Source organism: Acipenser ruthenus, chromosome 17, assembly GCF_902713425.1.
Source record: "Acipenser ruthenus chromosome 17, fAciRut3.2 maternal haplotype, whole genome shotgun sequence".
NCBI lineage: Eukaryota > Metazoa > Chordata > Actinopteri > Acipenseriformes > Acipenseridae > Acipenser > Acipenser ruthenus.
This window is the reverse complement of record NC_081205.1, coordinates 1,039,234-1,062,473: the sequence shown is the minus strand read 5'-3', so window position 1 is coordinate 1,062,473 and position 23,240 is coordinate 1,039,234. Positions and strand designations below refer to the sequence as shown.

At 43.9% G+C, this 23,240-nt stretch overlaps 1 protein-coding gene across 4 annotated transcripts; it reads right to left on the bottom strand.

Annotated features, from left to right (window-relative positions):
- Window positions 1-332: 332 nt before the first annotated feature.
- On the bottom strand, window positions 333-16,920 carry LOC117423538 (axin-2). 4 transcript variants are annotated; one of them, XM_058989719.1, is made up of 11 exons: window positions 16,330-16,920; window positions 13,714-14,624; window positions 11,031-11,171; window positions 8,485-8,584; window positions 7,051-7,191; window positions 6,250-6,743; window positions 5,865-6,038; window positions 5,471-5,698; window positions 5,170-5,265; window positions 4,389-4,556; window positions 333-1,936 (listed from the first exon to the last, which is right to left on the bottom strand). In XM_058989719.1, the coding sequence occupies exons 2-11, from the start codon at window positions 14,520-14,522 to the stop codon at window positions 1,810-1,812; spliced, it is 2,478 nt and encodes an 825-aa protein (XP_058845702.1). In that variant the 5' UTR covers window positions 14,523-14,624; window positions 16,330-16,920; the 3' UTR covers window positions 333-1,809. The 4 variants fall into 4 exon arrangements, with proteins under 4 accessions (XP_058845702.1, XP_058845699.1, XP_058845701.1 ...); XM_058989716.1 differs by having other exon boundaries at window positions 5,865-6,041; window positions 16,330-16,919; XM_058989718.1 differs by lacking the exon at window positions 16,330-16,920 and adding an exon at window positions 15,724-16,054 and having other exon boundaries at window positions 5,865-6,041.
- Window positions 16,921-23,240: the final 6,320 nt, after the last annotated feature.

The following is a 23,240-nucleotide window of genomic DNA, read 5'->3' as shown; positions in this document are numbered from 1 at the left end:
AAGGATCTTCCAGAATGGGAAATACAGTATTTTTTTGGTTTTTGTTGCTTAATTCCAGACAAGCCGTCTGTGTCAAAAAAACAGTAGCATGAGTCAGGGGTTAAGATGGGTCGTCTGTTCATACCTCAGCCTAAACGTCAATATTGGTAATTATCCAGGCTGGGTCTTGCAAAGTGAAAAGAAATCTCGATTGAACCCATTCCCAAACCGGTGAGAGCGGACTCAGAGAAACCACTCGACACAGAGAGAGAGAGAGAGAGAGAGAGAGAGAGAGAGAGAGAGAGAGAGAGAGAGAGAGAGAGAGAGAGGCACCAAAACACAACAGGCAAGACTTTCATTTGAAAAATATAAAATTTTAATAAAGGCTACATCTCTTAATAATTACAATAATTAAAGTACCAAGTATTCTTTTAAGGAAACTCTTTTTATAATGCATAATTTACAGTTTAAAGTAGAACAAAAATGCCACGTCAAAAAAATAAAACAAAAAAAACGACATTACAAGACTGATAAAAATATCTTTAAAAACATAAGCCCCTTAAAAAAGCAAGGGAATATTGTGCCCTGAACACAGGGCGACACATGGCATTTTAACACCATGCGGGCACAGGTACTGTACTAATTCAGCACTATCCCATAGTGTATTACAATTACAAGACAATTGTGACAATATGTAATTTTTTTCTTTCTTAGATAATGTTTTACAGCAACAACAACAACAAAAAATTAAAATGCAATTGCGGAGTGTCTTTCTTTTACAGACTGTCTGTGTGCGTGTGTGTGTGCGTGCATGCGTGTATGCCTGCGCGTGTGGGACACACGTTCGTTAACACACAAGAATATTTACTGGATGCAGGTGATCATTAAATATGCAATGGTATTTTGGTGCTTCTGCTACTTTAATGTAAACTTGTTTGCTGTTGTTATTTTAAATAATGAATGAATTCTTATTTAATAACGTTGCGACGTGTCTTGTGATTCAGGTCGTGTATTCCAGGCTGTTTGAATTCTTATCTAGTCTGTGCAATGCCCGGCCACAGAGAGGCACTAGAGGCAACATAAAAAGATCTGCTATTTTAGAAGGAGTGCGCGTGAACCCGAGCGATTCAGCACCATGGATTAAGACTGGTCCACTTCGACACCAGTGGATTCAACAGGTGCAAATCATTACTTATTTTTTATAATTCATCTTCAGGGGAGAAAAATAAAGAAAAAATAAAATAAAACACACTTATCACAGCTGGGCGCATTACAAAAAATCAAAATCAAAAAGGACGCACTGTAATTAGATCCTTGTAAAATCGGAACGATAGCTTTTGTTCTCTCAATTTTTTTGAAGCAGCATATCCATAATCTGGACGCGGTGGAGTAGGGACAGGGACAGGGGGTGATAGTTTAATAAATATATATTAAGGTTTATTAATAATAATATATAACATAACAAGGCAGACGCACAGTCCATGTCTGTCAATTCCATGTCTGTCAATTCCTTATCCTCAGGAAGTCCCCGGTTTTTACAATAAAGTCTTTTTTGCAATGGTCAGCGTCTCCAATAACCAATCAGTGGTCATGTTTTTTTTTTTTCAGCTATACACAGTTATGAGCTCTTTATATTTCTCCACGCCAAGTTTATGAACCTTTATAACGCAATCCCTGCTGCTGTCAGGCTGCTCAGGTAAGTCTTCCATCCACTCCGTTTCCTATTATTACTTCTTCTTCATTGGCTCATTTTTCCTTCAAATGTGTGGTCTCCTGGATATACCTCTTTAGCTTAAAAAAAGATTCTTCAAAAGTCCTTTCTCTTTCTCTTTAGTCGACTCTTTCCACTTTCCCCAGAATCTTCCCCTCATACATGGGCAAGACTGTGCAGTCCTCCCAGATCTCCTCAAAAACCGCACCACAGTCAAACTCACTGCTGGCCTTCTTGAAGTAGTACCTACAGAAAGAGCAAGAAAAACAGAGCTGGGGTAAGTAAAACACTCAAAACAGATCCAATCCTGTTCAAAACGAAATCAAAAAGAGACGCAGGAAAGTCTCCTCCTTCATTATTATCATTATTATTATTTATTTTCACACTTTTAAAAGCAGTGCTCCGACAGCAGACAGGGTTTTCAGTCCAGCGAGCTGCTTCATTAAAGCATTCACGAAGGTTAAATTACACAGGGAGACTCTGAGCACGGAGGAATTTGTGCTTCGAAGCATCATTAGCCGTTTAATATCCAGCCGATGATGCCATCTAGTTGAGCGTAACTAACAATCACCCAGTTTATGAAGGCAATTCAGGAAGGCTAAATAGCTCTATACAGGAAGTGCTTGCAAATAATAATATAAATTATATTAGCAATAAAAATGGCTGCCTCCGGTGTCACTAATACCATACACTGCCAGCACAGCTGAGGCAAGGCCCTTTACTTTTAAACTATTTATATTCACATGTTATCTGCTCTGCCTCGACTGAGCCACATGTTTAGTTTTATATCGCTTCTTGTTGTTTTGCATTCAGCCAGGCTCTGTTCTTCAGATTACATCACTGTTGAAACAACGAGCAGGTAGAATGGGAAACGGAGAAGATTCCGAGTCGCAACGCTCAACGCTGAATGAAAGGCCCTTTGCTTTGCTGCATTCCATCTTTTTATCATGCTTTAAAATCTTGAGACAGCTCAAAAACAGCCCCCTCCTTCTGTCAAACATTTAGGACCTCTCCATTATCCCAAATGAGACGTTCGGCCTTCTTGATTAAAGGTTTCTTTTCCCCTCCCCTTTCCCCTGTCTGCTCGTTTACCCTCTATTGGTTCTTAATTGCAGACAGGCTAAAATGAAGGACTTCCATTCACAATGTTAACATTTCGGGTGCCTGTGCGTCTGCATGTCAACGCACACACCTCCTCAGACTGCAGACGCTAACTCGCTAACTCTGAGTGCACCATTCTTTGCTATTTGATCACCAGCAAAGAAAGAAAGAAAGAAAGAAAGAAAGAAAGAAAGAAGAGAGCTTGTCAGATCTCCGTCAAATAGACTGGAGCCTGTCCCGGCCGGCAGAGCCACGCTGTTCCTCTGTAAATTACAGACAGCGAGGGGCTTCTGCGAGGTTAAGACGTCGCATAACTCGGGGCTGAAAAATTGTAGGGTTGATTTTCAGTAATGGCTTTGCTGGTTAGTGATGTTTTTTCAAAGGGTCTCTATTTAATTTACAGTGGTGCTGGGAAAGGAAAGGCAGGGATTCCTACAGCGTTGTGCGGTTGGTGCTTCAAATTGAGAGCGGGTTGAGGAAGTCATATACAGCATCAAAACGTGTAGGAACTAGGTTCACTTTTTCTGTTTTTTTTTTTTTTTTTGCTCCTAATTAAATTATAAAAAGAAAATTGAAAACTGTCTGCCATTATGACAGGGAGACCGGAAAAACTAAAGTTATCAAAGTTTCATTTCTAGAAAAAAAAACCAAAAAAAAAAAAAACCCACTAAAAACGGTATACATTATTTCCAAGGTCCCAGGTTTGGACTCTTATTTGTGTTTACAAATTCATGCGTCTCAGTTTTTCTTTTTGAAGATAGAAAAAAACAGCATGACATTTCACATAATTATAACCTTATTTCTCAGGGAAAAGCTACATCCTCCCCCACAACAGTTTCAAATGAGAGAGAGAGAGAAAAAAAAAAGGTTTCCATTGAAACATGTTTTATGTGGCAAGCTTCTCTCTGTGGAACATCTGGCACCAATCTAGTCTGGCAGGCATGGTGTTACTGTTCTTTGTTGAATTGCTGCCATGCTGAAATTACCCAACACCACGCATTCTCTGCTGTTAGGACCATCACTGTTAAATCACTTCTTTTTTTAATTTAACACTAACAGTATTACAAGTATACCTATTGTAATGACTAAAAAAAATAATAATAAATCGCAAATAAAATAAAAAATCGTAGGTGCCTGATGCAATCGATAAAGAATTTGAGAGTCTTCCCATCTGTGCTAGTCTTTGTGCATAAAATGAAAAGCATGGGCTTCAAAGACATGCTTATTAAGTGTGCCTTACAATGAAATCAGTGCCAGATGTGACCGAAGCAGACTATTTTGAATCCCACCCCCCTTCCAGGAGCTACTCTGGACAGCCCCCCCTCCTCCTCCCCCCCCCCTCAAGGTCACCTGCAGTTTTGCTCAAAGTCCAGCCAGAAGTCAAAGCTTAGATCAAAAATGAATCCCTGTGTGTCGGTATAATTAGTGTCTCCTTTTTAAGTCAAGCATGTTAGGGAAGCGCATTTTAACCCATTGTTGGCACTAGAGTTACTCTGCATAAGAATTCAAACCAAAACGGCTCTCCCCATTGAATTAATACATACAAAAACACCCTATTAAACATCACAAGTAAAGATGTGTTGTATATTTATTTCACCTGTAATTTCCTTTTTTCCGGAGCTGTTCCTTAAAGTGCCCCAGCGTCAGACAGTGTGACTTCATCATCCTTCGGTAAGGAATCTCCTCGCCACAGAAAAAGTACGTAACCACCATCTCACTGGCCTGGCCACTGGGACCACTGTGCGCTCTCTTTGGTTCTTTGTGTCTGGAAAGAGATCATTCAGTTACAGTCAACCAGGAGTGATCATTAAATACAGTTACTCAGGAGTGATCATTAAATACAGTTACTCAGGAGTAACACTGTACAGAATGGGACACAAACAAGAAGCAAAATGCTCGAAGCTTTGCAATCAAATGTAGCGCTTAATTTCGCTTGTGTTTTTATACCAAGGGGAGCACACTTGGTTAAAGGTTTGTCTGTGCCTGGTCAGGTTCCGGTGATATTACAGAGAGCCCCAGACCCACAGCACTTCAGAGGCAGTGTGTACTGAGAGTGTCAAAAGGTCACAACGGCCAGGTCCACTCTAATTTAGTCTTCTTAATTTGTTCTAAGTCTTTGTAGAGCAACTTCAGAGAAGAGGCTGAAGCAAAGACAGCTGGTAGACTGAAGGTCAGCCAATTAAATAAAAGGCTGCTGTCAGGTGACCCTGTCCGAACTTCAAAAGAAATGGGCTGAAGATGCAGAAGTTCAAAGCATAGAAGAAAAAAAAAAAAAAGCTTTTGTTTAACCGTTGCAGGGCCAGCTTTGACGAAGTGTAAAACTAAATATAATATTAATAATAACACCACCACCACCACCACACATGAATAGAACTTACTCTTCTGTTTGAAGTCCAGGACTTGATAAAGACGGGACTCCACTTTGCAAAGTACTTGGGTGACTCCTGTCTCTCTGAAGGCTTGATGCTGAATACCTAAACCAAACAAGAAATCACCAATTAAAACAAATAATACAATAATCAATCATACACAAAATGGGTTGGTACATTTTTCTGGTTCTAATTCATATGTAAAATACAGGCTTTCAGTGGGCTACATGAAACATACAAGAGCTATTTAAATAAAGCAGTGACGGCAGTGCCTTTGCAATGGTTCTAGCGCCGGACTGCGGCTCCCTACCTCTGTTTGGCTGGCTTGGACACCTCCTCCAGGCGTCGGCAGGCCTCCTCCAGCTGTGCCAGGGTGTTGGGAGGGGGCAGGGGGGGCATGGCCGGGTCCTGGATGAAGGGGTGGGCTGGCTGGTGTGTCCGCTGGTGACCGCCGCTCCCCCACAAGTGCTGGCGACTGGACCTCTCCCCAGGGGCTCCTCTCGAGTCGGAGCCGTACACCTTCTTCGTACCTTGAGTGCTGAGAGATGGAGAGCGGAACGGAAAGGTGAGTCCCCATGAACACGCCCGACAGCATCGCTGCTACTGCTGCCCCACTGGACAGCACAGTTACTATACTGCATGGCTGCTTACTGCTACACAGCCCAGTTAAAACATGTGGAATGCATGACTAGTGTAAAACTCACCTGTGTGTTTTGTGCTTGCTCTGCCTCTCCCCCTCCAACACCCACTGCCACACGCTGTGGGAGCGGTCCGTCCCATCCGAGGGAAGCTGCCCGGAGCCCGTCCCTCCGTCCCCGTTGGGAAGCACGGAGCTCTCGCTAGCTTTACAGCTCCTCTTAGACAGCGTGCTAGACCGGCTGCTGCAAGAGAACAAACACACAGCGTTACAACCGAAATCTGCTTCAAAAGAATTATATTACCACTGAATTATTCAAACTTAGCAGGCTTTCACCAGCCCGTTTATGATTTAAACCTCACATACACGCAAACTGCTTTCCCACCAATACAACTAGCACTTAAAAAGCCTATACTGCATCTATACTTGTTTTGCTAATATAATCCACTCACCCAAATCCGTATTGATCCCCTTGCCCCGCGGACTGGTCTTTCGAGTGGCTTCTGCATTTGGGGTAGGGGCAGTAGTCCGTGCTGCCCGGGCACAGGCACTGCACCCGCTGGGCAGCCTCCACCTCGATCTGCTCCTTGCTCTTGAGCCCCGAGTGGTGGTGGATGTAGTGGTGGTGAACATGTTTGGTGGACTGCTTGGTGACGAAGGGTTTGGAGCCCAGGGGGTACGGCACCGAGGGCACGCTGCCCCGGTGCAGGGGGTGGTGGTGGTGGTCTGGGGATTTGGAGCGGGGGGAGTGGCGGCCCACTCCCGGAGATTGGCACCCTGGTGTCTTCAGCACCCTTGACAAGTGCTCGTCCAGGATGGCCTGGGGGTCTTCCTCGCAGCTGCCCGACGACGGCAGCAGAGCCAGGGAGTGAGGCTGGGGGTGTGCTGCCTCCAGAGCAACCTGCCCGCTCCCGGCTGGCACCTCAGTGTCCTCTTTCTCCTCCTCCTAGCAAAGCAGGTTACAAAACAGCTCATTTACTGAACACAGAAAAACACACAATACAAAACACTGAGCCGTCCTTATATTCACAAGCAGCAAACACAGTTCATTTACTGAGCATACAAAAACAACAATACAAAACACAGAGCCTTCTGTATATTCACAAGCAGCAAAGAGATTTCACTACGACTACAACTGCAAACACGAATTCAAAATCAACACAGCAACTATGGAAACAGAGAACAGAGCTTTTAAATAAGAAAGTCAGCAGCCCTGGAGGTGCTGGCACAGTGAAGGGTCCTCCCTCGCTTACCTCTTTGATTTGCTGCAGCCTCTCCTCCAGGCTGCTCATGGTTTCCTGCTCCCTCTTGAGCTTCTCCAGCCGGGCGATGAGCTCCGCAGCGAAGGAGGCTGGGTCCACGGGAGTCATCTCCTTCGGCAGCCGGTGTGTCCTCTGGAAAGCGGGAGAGACAGAGAGATGCCTCATTGAGCCACGGGCTGGAGAGCAGCATTACCCAGCGACTGAATGGAGACGGTGCTGCAGGAGGGAGGGAGGCAGGGCTCGGCTCGGCTGCTGTCTTTATGAGCGAGCGAGTCGGCGTGGTCTCGCTGAGCCATGCCGCTGCCTGCCCTCCTCTCCCGCCGTCGGCAGCGCTCGCCTACGGCACAAGCAGTTGGTCGCGCCCCGAGGAGCCCCCGCTTGTTCCCTCTGTAGTACAACCAACCCATCAGCAGCTACTCTGAAGTCAGGCAGCTTCAAAGACTGTTGTCAAACATCAAAAAAACACCAGGGTGGGAGGGAGAGGCTTCAACTGGAGGAATAAAAAGCAAGTTCTAAACAGAGTGAGAGGAGCGAAAATTAAAAAAATAAGATGGGGAGATGTGTGGCGGAGGGGGTGGGGGTGGGGGTGTGGGGGGGGGAGTGAAGTCAAACGGCTCCAGATCAGAGATGTGGTAATTTCTTTCCTGGCTGCACACTGGGCACCTTTGAGGTAGCGTTGTCTCAATAGTGTCCTAGTTTCTCTCTCTCTCTACTTATTCCCTTTTCTTTGTACAGACAATGAGAGAGAGAAGCTCCCGGATCTAGTGCTATGCTGCCGAGATTGACTGCCTGAAGCACATCCATCAATGGAAAAGGGAACCGTCTCCAAATTAGAGAGTGGAAGAAAAAAATAAAAAGAAAAGAACAAGCAAGCTGTTTCTGCCAAGTGAAGAAAATGTGTGTGTGTTTGTGTGTGTGTGTGTGTGTGTGTATATAGAGACAGAGAGAGAGAGAGGCCAGCGATTCGTTTCTTTCTGTCATATCTGCCCCCCCTCCACCACCTTCTATAACCCCCTCCCTGACCCTCTACCCCCTACCATGAGCCCATCTTTATGAAGCCCAAAGCCAAGCTGCCAATTCAAGCCTCCCTGCCCACCAGATGGGTCTCTCTACGGCAACCACTGGGCTCCAGAACTGATGCGAGAGGAAAGAGAGGGGAAAAAGTGCCACTCAGCTGGAAGCTGACACTTTTCTACAGGCTGGTTCTATTCAGCGCCTGATCAAAGAGCTGCCTGGCACAGAGTCGATTTGCACACCCCAGGACAAAATAATCTAATTTACCAGCTTGGGCTATGGAATTATTATTATTACAATTACCACTACGGCCACTTCTGTTATCGGTAATTTTATTAATATTAATAACGCACTTTGCTTTCTACGATGAACCGCGAGACTGACAGAGAGGGAGGGAGAGGTGACACTTACGGGAAAATGAGGTAGCGAGACCTGGCCATTCATCTTGACACTGCGCTGCATCTCCCGCTGCAAGTGTTTCTTCCCCAGTCTGTACGGCGGAATCCCATCTCTGTGGACGACACAAAATCACCCAGGTCAACCCCACGGGTCTCCAAAGCACACAGGTAGCAGTGAAAGGTGCTGGGGAGTGGCTGCCAGCGGGAGAGGGTATTATTCTCCTGAAGTCAAGGGGATGCATTGCAAAGTATTGCTGAAGCTGTCATTTACTGCACATTTCTAAAAGGTTAGTCCCAGTGAGAATGTTCCATGTAGAGGAGCACATCTCCACCCAGCACTGGACTCTTTGCATGTTCATTTTAATGTGAACTGAAACAAAGAAAGGAGGCACATTTGCAATAATCAACACTGTTGAATATTTCTTTTTGAAGAAATAATAAATCTAGCTTATAATTATAAGCACGTGGCTTCAACCAGACTTCTTGCAGCTTTTTTTGTTTTTAATCTTTTTTTGAAGTCGGCACTCAGCTGCCATTTAAGCAGGGCCAATTATTGGAGCCTTTTTTAAGTGAGCTGTGCCCGACCTAGCCCAAATGCAGCTTTACTGGCGCTTTGAAATCCCGGGCTCCTGCACATAAGCATCCCCTCCCATCTTCATTGGCAATGACTCTGAAACAAGCCTCTGATCTCCCCACTTCAAAAGGCTGGTTTGTAAGATAAGGTAATGTTTGAAGTTCACACAGCAGCATTCCCCGGCGTCCAAACTAAACCCAGAAATAAGATACAAGCACCAAATCAGCTTTTTTCTCTTTATCTAGAAATGAGATTTAAATTTGCACTGAGTGTCTTTTAACTATAATAAAAAAGACACACTAATCAAATCCCCGCCCCCCCCCCCCCACCCCCCCGAACAAAAAAGATTCTTCTATTTCGAGCGGCAACAGGAAATAAAAACGAAAGAAAAGTAATGCCACTAACTCTTCTATGCTGCTTATGGAAGCTTCATTTTTAAATTCAGAAAGCACACATAGTTATGGGATGGTCAGTGGAGAACACATTGCCAGGGTTACACTGGGACCAAACAGTGTCGGAGCAACAGAACCAGATCTTTGACACAGATATTCCACATCATCAAAGCAATTCAACTAACAACCAGCACTGCCTTCTATACCCACACCACTACAGGACCCCTCTCCCCCAGTATAGACTTTGGAATGAGGAACCTCATTCTACTTCAGATACCCCCGCCCCTTCTCTTTCTTCTGTACCCCCTACCCCCAAACTTTCCACTGAAGAAATAAAAAAGCCAACAACCCACAGTGTACCGTTGAGCTCTTCAAATCCTCTATACGAATCCCAGCAGTTTAATCAGCCAAGCCCCCCCCCCTTTGCCCCTGCCCTGGCCTGGCTATTGCAACGGCAGGAGAAACAGTCAGGCTCCTTTCATGCTCTGCATTCTGGGGATCTCTTATTCAGCTGTGCAAGTAATTTTCAAAAGCATCCTGCTTCTCTCTTATCCCCCTAAGCTCCCCTAGACGAACAATAGGCTGAAAGTGATTCAGTTAAGCCTTTCATGCTCCATGCACTTTATTTCTTACTCCTTGCTCTCATCTGTATGCTTCTACAATCGGCACCACACTATAGAAGAGGGTGCCCTAATCCTGGCCCTGTGAATCCCAGGTGACCCTACCCCAGTCCACAAACGTGAATGCACCCTTGACACATGACCACACTAAAACCACAGCCAGTAGGAAGAAATGAAATTACCATGTGACTCAGCCTCCCTTCATTTACTGCCAACATTTTTCAATGAGCGAGTCTCACAGCCCACATGTCTGCTTCTTTTCAATGGAAAACAATCACATAATTAGAAAAGGCTTTTGAAATCTGTTGGATCTCATGGAGGAGGGAGGGGTGAGAGAGAGGGGAGGATTTGTTTAAACACCCCAAACAGGGGGGTTAAAAAAAAAATCTGAAAACTTCCTTAAATCACACATACATAAAAAAAAACAACTAGAAAGCTTTCTGAAAAACAACACCAGCAGACAGCACAAAAAGATGCCATTTCCTCTCAATTATTTACAACACATTGTCAGATCATTGCTTCTAAACTCACAAACAGACCTCACGACGAAGACAAACATGAACATGGAATCTGGGCCTCTGTTTTCTGCATTTGTTTTAAACGCTAGATATCCATCATTCGCATTACATTAGCGCCACAAACTTCAAAACCTACTGCGTTACCTATACAGGTGTTCATTTTAAAGGAAGGAAAGCGTGTCCTGTTGCTTTAAGAGACCCCTCTTTACCCCAGCTCCTGCCCAGCTCCACTGCCTCCTGTTATATAGGTGTTAATTACCACTCCAATGGCTGGGTATCAATTTAGGCACACAGTAAACAATAGTTAACTGGTCAGTAGCACCACGAAGAGATACCCATTAACTAAACTGAAATGTAAATAGGGCCCTTGGACATATCTTTGGCAGCGCTGTGTCTGCTGGTAACATGTTTTAAACATGCAGAGTTAAAATGGTATTTTCCCCTGTGGTACTTACACACTGCTATCAGTCATGGACATGGAATCGTCAGTCATGGCGTCGCTGGATACTTCACTGTCGTTCGCACTGGTTGCAGGAGCAAACACATGACCAGAATTGACATGGTAGGGGTTGACAGGGTCCTTGCGTCTATAGGACCTGAAAAGAAATAAACAAGGTGTTAAATAATAATAATAATAATAATAATAATAATAATAATAATAATAATAATAATAATAATAATAATAATATGGGAACTTAGTTACAAAAAAAAAATAAAAAATTTGCTGGTGGCCAGCAGAAATAATCTCTTTCTTTCTTTCTTTCTTTTTTAATCCAAGTTGATAAAGTGTTGAGTTTCGGTTTTGCTGGTGGCTTGATTGATAAGGGGATTTCGATAACGCAGTTTTCAAAGATAATTCTTAAAACATTGTGTGTATGCGTGCTTCTAAACTTCAAAGGATCCCTCCTTTGTTTTGTTTTCGCCAGGGTCCACTGATTTTAATAATCAGAGTCATTTACACAAGACTCCGAGGCCTCAGGAATGTGACAGCATGCTCTGCAGGCCCCCCCTTTCTTTTAATGTCCTTTGATGCCCCCCCTCCTCCTACCCCCTCCCCCACAGCAGCCTCTGAAATTGGATGAGGCTAGCTTGAGTGAAGTGAGCAGCCCGGCTGTCTTAAAGGACAGCAGCACTTCCCCCGATTCTAGTATCTCTGGGCTCTTTGTTCCTCTGGCCCCTGGTCTCTCACTTTAGGACCTCTTGAGCACTCGGTTTTCTCAAACAAACCCTGCGCCCCTCCTCCTCTCCTGTGCCCTGCTGTGGAGCATTCCTGCTTAACTAGTGAGAGGAGGGGGGGACTGGAGCGAGAGAGAGGGGGAGAGAGGAAGGGGGAAGAAGGGCCTCTTCTTTATGAGAATGCCTACTGCAGGGAGGACTGTTAGGAGAGGAGAAGCAGCAGCAGCAGCAGCATGACTAAAGCCCAAGGCTCCAGCTCAGGTTTGAACCATGGGGATTGCTGCAGAGTCAGGTATTTAGCACAGCTGGGAATGCATTCTTTTTCTTCACTTTTTTTTTTTTTACTTTGCTCTCCCAACTTCACTTTTCAAAATTCGATTAGAAAAGGAGAAAACAAAAAATGTTTCACCTTCCATTTTTTTTGTGTGTGTTGTGAAGTTACGGTTGAAGAAAAGGCCTCACCACCGCCCCCCTCCCCTCTGCTTCTAGCTGGCTGTAATAAAACTAGCCGTGGTTATGTTGTGGAGTAGTGGTGGAATTCAAATGAGTTCCACATGCTTCAGATGGAAGTTGTGACATGAAAGAGTCCGAGAGGAGGGTTCTTTTGTGAAAGATTGGGCTGTATTGATCAAGCATGGTAACTTGAGAAGAAGTGCCACAGCACTGACCTGTAAATCATAGCAGTCTGAGATCCAAGCCTTTATCACTGCTGTGCTTGGCAGGGCACTTTTTTTTTTTGGTCTGGGCTCATTAACTCCCCTAAGTACCTCTGAATAAATGTGTTGATGTCAAGTTGCCCAACATCTGCACAGGACCCCGGCCCCTGTTTAACTTGCTCCTATTATTTGGCCAACATGTAATCATTCCCTGATTATGCGAATATAGCGGCGCTGGCATGTGCGCGCAACATGTTTTGGAAAGGATGTTTAATACCACCAGCGCCCACTGAAATCACAATAAAAAAATATATATCTTTTTTTTTTTTTTTAAGTTGCCACCAATAGTTTCTAATTGAAGGATGTTTTAGGAGCATCTGTATCAACTAGAGGGTTTTAGGGGTAAGAGTGTCTATTTCCACATTATTAAAATACCCAGCAATAAAAAGAGCGAGGGGGGAGACCCCCAAACATCTTAAGAAAACTGATTAGAGCTGTTTCTGTTTTCCTGCAATTCCAGTATTTTTTATTTTTTTTCTCTTGACCACATTACTGTAATTGCACCCAGATGGGTAGACTGTTTCCCATTGCAGTTAGCATCAGGAATGCTTCACAGGGACCCAGTTCCTAGAGATGCAAGTTAAAAACACACGCAAGAGCTCCCAGGTCTGCTCTCTTTGTGAAAGGCACTAACCCTGCCTGCCATTCGGTACTCTACAGCACACTGGAGAAATGCACGGATCGTGACCGTTAGTTTGGGAATGTGCACCGCACAGAATTCCACTGTAATTTTATTCATAGTTCTTGACACTGAAACGTAGATCTGTTGGGTGGGGGTCTACACCGTTAAATTTGAGACAGCACTGTCATTACTGTCAAATGAAATATCAGTCCAACTACTCCGCGTATGGGAGTCGAACTTAGTTCCAATACCTTTCATTCAACTTCCTTCCAATACAAGTAGAGCGAACACCAAGTGAGCCACCAGAGGGCGTCTTTCCCAGGCAGCCTGTGCACCAAGTTATGAGGAAGATGGATCACTGATATCTTGAGAAAATTATGTTACGGAATAACTCCGCTAATCAAGAAAGAAAGAACTAAAAAGAAGTTTATTATTATTATTATTAAATTCAAATTGAATTACCACCGCAATTTTCATTCAAGACTTAATGGCTACACGGGTCCCTTTTTGCTGTCATAAGGTGTTCAGTATTAGAGGAGTGCTTGTGATTATGTGACTCTTAAAACAGTCATGCATTGTTTGGTTTTTTACATATAGTCATCATGACGCCAAGCACAATCTTACCTGTAACCATTTTCAATGACTTCCGCAGTTCTCAGTGAAGTGGTTGCCCTCAAAGATTTTGAAGAAAGTCCCACCACAGATGCCAGCGCCTTGGCTTTGAAATCGTTGCAAGTCCACTCCTCCTCTTCGTTCAGGGTAGGCAAGTAGCCACACACGACTTTCAGACTCCCTGGCCCGTTCAGGTTCGCGCACGCAGGGTTCTCGCCCCCAGTCCGTACGTAGTCGAGGTATACATCAGAAGTCAAAAACATCTGGTAGGCGTTCTCCTCCATCGTTGTCTGAATCTCGGTCTGCGCCTGATCAAACATCGCAGAGTCGATCTGCTGCTTCTTAACACTATCCCTTATGTAGGTTTTGGTGGCGGGTTTAAGCTGCTTGGCAACGATGCTGTTGTTCTCGATATACCTCTTGTAAATAGCTTTGGCAACTCGTAGCGTTTTGGTTTCCTTGAGGTCCATTTGCCTGAATCCGTTGCAGGCGAACCAGAAGTCTAAAGTGTCAACGCATTTCTCGCGTTCCAAAAAGGTCCTGAACAAGTGAGCACCGTCCTGGTCCCCCAGCAGGGAGTGCAGCGACTTTGTCCACCGAGAGAGTGGGGAGTCCGGGGAGGCGCTGCCTTCGGGCTCCCCGAGTTCACCCTCGTTCCTCCGCGGCGTGGCGTCCGAGGAGAGGGGTGCGACGGTTGTCTTCGCCTTTTGGGTTTTCATGGCGAGCTTGCGCGGGGGCTGGCATGAGGACTCTCCTTCCTCCCCTGGTACCGGAGGTCGAGGTGCATCTTCTCTGAAGCTGTCCGTAAGCGTCCTAATCATGGCTCGGGTTCGGGCTGCTGCCGCCGCCGGAGTCTCGCGTTCTCCTTTGAGAGTGCCACAGTAATCTCACAGGACAGCGGGGGTCTGCTCAGCGCCTTCTCTCTGAAAAAAAGAATCAAGTATTGATTTAATCAAAAACAGATCCACCCGACTTCAAAGAAAAGACAGAAGTAAACAGTCTATTCACAGTCCCCTTTAAGGTTCTGAAAAAATTAAATATTAAAGGGAGATGCTTTTGAATATGTTTTTTTTTTTAAATTAAATATTTAAATTAAATATTACTATTTGATTTAAAAATAAATAATTATACATGGCCTCCATTCACAAAAAATATATTTTCATGAAACGTGCATATGGCCTGAAACTTTTTACAAAAACATATTTAAACGTGTAACTTTTTAATTAATATTTATACAAATCTACAGCATGCTTCAGGGATCCTGTACCATCTGTTTCACGTCTCTACCTGTATTAAACACGACACGCAGAGAATCACTTTCTCAGGGAGTATACACGTATCCAAATCACTATAATATTATTACTAGAAAGTAGAATATTCAAACACGAGCGGGCATGGGTGAATCCATGGAGATCAATACAGTTCCTTGATCACTTCCAAAGCTAAACCCAGACATACACACTTAACTGAAAAAACGGGCATTCAAAACCGCCATAATCTGCCATTTAAATGAGGCACATAGTTCCCATCGATGCCCTTTAAGAGTTTAAAAAGTGCTTTGTACTCACAGCATACACTAGCGCATGCCGCGCTGATGTGCTCTATAATTAACTTCCAAGCACGCAAAAGGAAAATGGAATCCCATACACAACGCGTTAAACATGCAAACAGACTTACAGTATTGTCCTCGCACCGGCCCCATGCAAAGTATCAAAACTAGGCTTGATTCATTAAAACTGCATGCGAGGACCAAGACCTGATTGCCCGACTCTCCCATTTCAAACGTCTGACAGATTCTTATCATTGGAAAAAACACTACACGGTTGCTTTACTGCTTCGGGTTACAATGCAGCTCAACAGCGGCTGTACAGTTGGACTGAAAAAAAAAAATCAAAGCCACTTTGAAGCTGGGAAAGCCGAAAAAAAGAACATACACACATACACTCGGATAGCCTACACAATGCATCCCTCAGTGCAAAGCATCCCATATCAACTGTACAGCGACAGCCCCTCAATACATACATGCTGTACAGAAAACACTCTGGCGTACCATTACATTATCCTGGGTCTGGATACAGTTAAAAGGCAAGACGTTCAAAACGAGCTCTCGTGTCTGTCCTGTGAACTGTATTATTGTATTTATAAATCCAATAGGTAGGTTGTCCGCTGGGTAGCAGCTAGTATAATCCACGAATGCTTCTCGGCAGGAACGGACGCTTCGAATGCAATCACAAACCCAGCGTTTCCTGAAGTACTAACAACACAGCCTCTCCAGTTGCACGTCCCATTCACTGACTGACCCCCAACTGAGCACGCAGCGCCTCTTTAGAGATCAGAGGGGTGTACGATGAAGGAGGGGGAGGATCCGGCGCACACATCACAGCCCACCTATTTTCAGTTTTTCTTTGATATATATATATACACACATGCACACACAGACACACACCATATATACACACACGCAAACATCGGTCTGTTTAAACAAAACCTACATTTCAATTTTTAAAAAAATGCCCAAAATCCAAGGCGAAAATAGATTTTTTTTTTTTTACTTCAAAGCTAGCCAAGAGCACATCAAAGCAAACTGAAGGGGCCACCGACAGGATCACACGCAATCTTCTAACTTACCATCGATCCATTAGTTTTCAGCTCCTGGAAAAAAGAAGAAAAACACCTTGCTTTCTCTCTTTCACGCAGGGGAAAAGTAATCCACAATCTGCATTGAGCCGCGGTGCGTTTCGTTCTGGGTTTAAAATCAGACTCCCCCCCCCCCCCCCTTTTAAAAAGAGCCCGTTTGCCTTCAGTACAGGTTGTGATTCAAGCAGTCACTGCTTGCTCCAAATGTCCTCCGGGATATTCTAATTTCTAACAAAAGCTGTTCTGTAGGTTTAACTGTGGACATCAAAGCGAGGAACCGACGGCCTGGTCCAGCAAGGGGTGTATAACATAATGATCTCGTTTTGCTCACTGTAAAAAAAAAAATCCCCTTTTTCTGTTCTGCATCTCATTCTTTTATCTAATAATACAGACAGCTAGACATACATCGCGGCTCGTTCGATTTAGTGCGAGTTTTTTTTTTTTTTTTTTTTAAAGCATAGTTGCTACTAAGTTGCAAGGACCTTATCAAAGACAAGCAATCTTGAGCCAGCTCCCCAGGGCTTTGGAACGTCAGAAGTAAGTGATCTGCCGCCCCAATAGCATTATCCCGACAATCCTTCTGTTGCTACATAAACGTTAAAGGCACAGGCTTCTTTTCTCCACTTTAAAAGGGTTGCACATTTTGGATTTAACCGTTTACTGTCTGGAACGCAGAAGCGGGGGGATTTGAGTCACAACACAAGCCTTAGAAGCCCAAGGTGTTTGATTTCTGTTGAAATATGACTGGGTCTTTTGCACTTAATGTCTTTAGGAATGTTAAGGATGCCCCGACCCCCATCACCGACAACAGTAAACATAAAAAAAAACATATTAAAAATATTTATGTATCAGAAGCTGCTTTTGAAAAATATATAAACAAAAATAAATAAATAAATAAATAAATAAATAAATAAGCATATGTTAAATAATAATTCTTAGGTCTTCTACCAAGAGCCGCATACCGTTGTAATCTTTTAAAAGAGTTAACGTTTAAAAGCTTTCGTCAGCTTTTTTTTAGGGCATGACCTTTTAACACCGTATAAACCTGCCAACTGAGTATTTTGATGAAAATCCCTCTTCTGTGTTAAATGCGGGGTGACTTTCTTAACGTTCCTGGAAGGAACTTTAAGGGAAGATGAGACGCTGCGGTTTATCCTACCCCATGGTACTTCAAAGGCTATTGTGCTCCTTTGAAGTTGAAAATTAACTTTTAAGAACAAGATATAATTAAATAAATTGATTAAAAAGTGATACTGCCACTAAACAAACTATATATATATATATATATATATATATATATATGTGTGTGTGTGTGTGTGTGTGTGTGTGTGTGTGTGTGTGTGTGTGTGTGTCTGTGTGTGTGTGTGTGTGTGTGTGCGCACTAGATGCCCACCTTCAACCCTTATAGATAAACTATTCTAAGCTTGAATGCTTCCCATGGGAATTATGTGCCCGACAGGCGTCTCGTAACTATAGGTTAAAGAATCCATGTAACATATAGGGCTGTATTTGACATGAGCTTCCCAAGATAATGTTTTTTTGCTCCGCATGAAACAGGCTAAGGTCACATTCTGTACATCTGAGGAGGGAAAGGGGAGGGCGGTTTCCAGCTTGTCCAATGTGTCTTATAAACCGGACCGCATCTTTCATATGTGGACTCTGCGGTCACGGGGTGGTTGGGAGGGTTATTGGTGCTTTCAGACACAGCTATATTGTCTGAGCTGACATTTTCTCAAAAGCAATAATGATTGAAATCCTGTGCAATAACAGACATTAATTACAGTACACGGACTATCCTCCGTCTCCCACAGTCTCCCAGTGTCTCTGGGATATGCATTTAGTATATGAATGCAAACGCCTGATTGGTGCCTGGTGGGATTCTGTGTGTGTAAAGAGGGGTGTATCCCTGACAGTGTGCGACATGCAGTGGCGCCTGTTGCAAGGTAGGGCAGAGTGATACAATTACAAACTTCAATTTCATGACCAGACCTCGGAAACCTATCATTAGCCTTGCATTCAATTTTTTTTTAACTACAAGAAAGTCAGTCTGGTGCAAAAAAGATTTTTTTTTTTTTTTTTTTTTTGAAAAAAATAAAATAATAGGCAATTAGCGACGTTATCTCGCGCCGCTGTTTCGGCTCGATAGTATTTCTGCTGACAGCTGTAGTTGTGTTGCTGCTGTACATTCGCTCTTTTATTGAACCGCATTTTCAGCATATCTAGCCTTGTCTAACACAGAAACAACGACAAGCCTCTCTGATGTTTATTACAGACAGCTGAACAAAGAAGGCTTATAGGAAATTACTTCAGCAATCTCGATGTCGTATTCCTGACAAGATTAGGGCTGTTTACTTCCTCGTCAAGGCAAAACGCAACTTTATTTCAAAAGAACAAGCCTTTATTATGAAGTAACTCATTTGTGTATTTATGGCAATCTATATAATAATACAGGCGCTAACACTTTATTCAATCGGTAACAATTATCAGGAATGTATAAACTGAACGTTGGGTCCCCTGAAAGAGAAGACGACCACCAACGACATTATGTATGGGATATGCCTGCCCATTGGTTAGGTATCGCTGAGCTCTCTATATCAGAGCTGCTGATAGGCCCCTTCCTGGGATGATGGTCCCGTCCACCAAGGGATTAAAACCGTCATACTGAAGAAGCCATTTCTCTTTTTCCATCGAACCCGTGAGGGCGACCGATGCGAGCTCGCGGTTGGTGGTCGTCTTCTCTTTCAGGGAACCAGGGTACGGGTAGTAACCTAACGCTCCCTTTCAATTCGAAGACGACCACCAAGACATTACATATGGGATAATGTGTACCAGAGCCGTGGCGAGGGAGAAGGAACAGCAGCATATGAGGGATGCACAAGCACTGTCTAACCCAGAGGTTAGGGGTGTGAACTTACACCCTCAAGGACCCTTGTGCCTAACGAAGGCAGGGCAGGATCCTGCCCTGGTAGAACCTGGAGAAAATATGCGGCGTAGCCCAGCTAGCCATAGTACAAATATCGGACAGTGAGGCCCCTCTGAAGAGGGCCCAAGATGTAGCCAACCCTCTATTGGAGTGTGCGGCTACCCAAGGTGGGGGCAAGCCAGCACCATCATAGCACCGGGGGGTGGGGGGGGGGGGGGGGTGGTGCTGTGCAATGATATCTACCCTAACCGCGTAGTCACACACCTGGTCAGTGCGTAGCATAGACCAGGGAGACACAAAGGCTGAAGCCATGGTGGGCAAGTTGAAGCAGACAGCAAAAAAAACATGTTAGAAATAGATAGTTAGGGGAGAGCACACTGTCTGTTTACAAGGCCCGACTCACCGAGGTGGGCAGGCCTACGCAGCCGGCGAGGTGTACTCGGCAGTGGGGATGCAGCAAGGCCTAGCCCCGTGAAGGAACTGTGCTCTCCCAAGAAGGAATAGACAACCACTCGCGAGGGTGACTGCACAGGCAGGGGCCTACCGGCAGCTAGGCAATACCCAATAGGCAGGCAAATCCCATACAAAATGTCGTTGGTGGTCGTCTTCGAATTGAAAGGGAACCTCATACCATACTCAGCTCCAGTGGGGTCACTTTGTGGTTCATGTCAGTCTAGAACAATTTTCATAAGCGTCACATTTTATATATTTTATATATAGAAAAGAGACATAACTAAAAGCTTTGTGAATATGGCCCACTATTTCAAAGTCTCTCAGTTATCCTTGACTCCCGTTCGGATTCTAAACATATGCAAGACTAGTTATCACGTATTCATCCCATTCCCATGGCTGCAACATAAATATGTTGACTATATACCACAGAAAAGTATACCATATATAATCAAATGTAATATACAATCCCCTGTAGAGCTTAGGGAATGTCCCTTTAAGTTATATCTGATCAAATCTGTTATCTGCTTCGGTCGGAAGTGGTTGCTGTGGTTGAAATTTATTTTGCAAACGCTCACATTCTAGCCAAACCGCAGGGTGAAATATTAACTACTGCAGCCCGGCTTATCTGAAATGCAAGCCCTGTAAAAGATCCCATACTCGGGCTTGTGGACAGGCTTACCTGGCACCAGAAGAACCGTGCAGAAGTGATTACTGGGCATGAAACTGTACTGCGATGTGATGGTGAATAAACTAAGCAACTCCTAATCTTAAAGACCCTTGTTTCTTTGCATGGACTGTTAATATAGGCCTACTGCCATGTGCACACACAACACAGGGTTTGGTACTGACGTTCTGTTTAGATGGGCTCCAAATATGGACCATGGCAAGCTAGGGAACGCCACGTGATTATACCAAAAAAAATCTGGCCGCATAGAAAACCCATTATTATGTATATAGGTGCACTGGAAGTACCAATCAGAGGTACAACATTACCAGCGCGTCTTATGAATATTTCAGAGTGCGGTGCTAGGAATATATTATGATGACATTTCAATGAAGACTCTGCGTCATTGCATTCCGGGTTCTTGTTTATTAAGTCTTCTTGTATGTTTTACATTTCTGTTAATAATAAACACATGATTATATATATATAACAACATTGGCTAATGTCACCGCGAGTAGCAAGTGGATCAGTGAGTGAGGGGGCAACATTTAAAAGTTACGAACGAACTGATTCTGACATATGGATATTATTATTATTATTATTATTATTATTATTATTATTATTATTATTATTATTATTATTATTATTATTATTATTATTATTAATATTATTTTCACTAATGGATTCGTATATAATATTGTTTGGGGATCATAGAAACAATAGTGACATGTTTGCAACGCAAGACAAGACGTGTAAGATTGGTTGGTACAGTGGAGCAGGAACCGCCCTTCACCTCATGGGGTCCTGGTGACACCTGCTTAACACCATGTAGATGTATGACAGCTCGCTGTGGTAAAGCGTGCAGATTTGTTTTTGATTAGGCAGCTGTAAAGCAGCGGCACGGAGGGTTATTTGATGTTGACCGCCTCCTTACCCCGCTTCGTGTCCCTTTATTACAACTTCACAGGCTGCAATGGCGCATTGTAAAGCATTGTGCCCGGGCGAGGGAAACCGGGGCGGGGCTTATCACCGTCGTGTCTGCTTGGGAATTGCAATAAAGTCTGGCGAACGGGGTTACGGGGATGTTACGGAGGTGTCACTAAAGTGCGCTGCAGAGGTCAACTTCAAATAAAGCGTCACTACTGATTTATTGTTATTGTTTTTTCTGCTTTACGCTTGTTTGTTTGGCAGCATTTTCCTTCATCAAGTGAAACGCATCTGTGTTACCTCATAGCGCTCTGGGTATAATCTACAGTGAGAAATGGAACTAGCGCTCTGGGTATAATATAGTGTACAGTGAGAAATGGAACTAGCGCTCTGGGTATACTATAGTGTACAGTGAGAAATGGAACTAGCGCTCTGGGTATACTATAGTGTACAGTGAGAAATGGAACTAGCGCTCTGGGTATACTATAGTGTACAGTGAGAAATGCAACTAGCGCTCTGGGTATACTATAGTGTACAGTGAGAAATGGAACTAGCGCTCTGGGTATACTATAGTGTACAGTGAGAAATGCAACTAGCGCTCTGGGTATACTATAGTGTACAGTGAGAAATGCAACTAGCGCTCTGGGTATACTATAGTGTACAGTGAGAAATGGAACTAGCGCTCTGGGTATACTATAGTGTACAGTGAGAAATGGAACTAGCGCTCTGGGTATAATATAGTGTACAGTGAGAAATGCAACTAGCGCTCTGGGTATACTATAGTGTACAGTGAGAAATGCAACTAGCGCTCTGGGTATACTATAGTGTACAGTGAGAAATGCAACTAGCGCTCTGGGTATACTATAGTGTACAGTGAGAAATGGAACTAGCGCTCTGGGTATACTATAGTGTACAGTGAGAAATGGAACTAGCGCTCTGGGTATACTATAGTGTACAGTGAGAAATGCAACTAGCGCTCTGGGTATACTATGGTGTACAGTGAGAAATGGAACTAGCGCTCTGGGTATACTATAGTGTACAGTGAGAAATGGAACTAGCGCTCTGGGTATACTATAGTGTACAGTGAGAAATGGAACATCCATGGTCTTACACTACTAATGTCTTGAATGATTATTTGTTTTCATTATGCGCCTATGTTTGTGTTTTGTTTTAGTTCTGTCAGATCTGAGAAGTGCAAAGCAAATCTGCGATGTTATTTATTTAGTCTTAGATTAAAAGCAGACAGGCCAAGCCAGACCACCGGCTAAAACAGGCAATCCCTGGACAGAGGACAGCCCCTCACACCCTTAATCCGGCCCTGGAAGGACAGGTAGCGCATTTGCAAATAATCTGATCATAACATACATATTTACAAAAAAGAAACCTAAACAAAACAGCGTTATACAAAACGAGCGAGAAACGCTCCAACATGTGTTATTTTGAAGTTACATTGTTGATTTCACACTGTCAGGCATTTACTGCTTTAAGTGGTGTTGTGTGGCATAAATGGCCAAGATGGTATAGTCTGAACCTAACCGTCTGTTCTTCGTTTTAAAGAGAGACAAATGAATCAGGCAGTCATTTTAGTTTCCTCCTATAGGAAATCTGTACCCCTCTAATGAAAGCCGCTAGGAACGGGGTGGGTCCCTGGTATCGACAAATGTCCACAAGGGCTCCTATAAACGCTAATAAAATGAAGAACATACGAAAGCGTGCCCTTTGAACACACTGCGGTCACTCGCTGCTCTCAGTTGCCCCCATTGCCCATTTCCTTTTCTTGCTCGGGGTTAAACTCTTAGCACTTCTCTTTGAAGTGATGAGCGCTTTATCTGGGCCGGACCGCGGAATGTCTGGATTTCTGGAGGACAATGGAAAATGCAACCACTGGCAGGCTTAAAACAATTACTAAACGAGAAGGGGGGTGGGGGGCGGTAG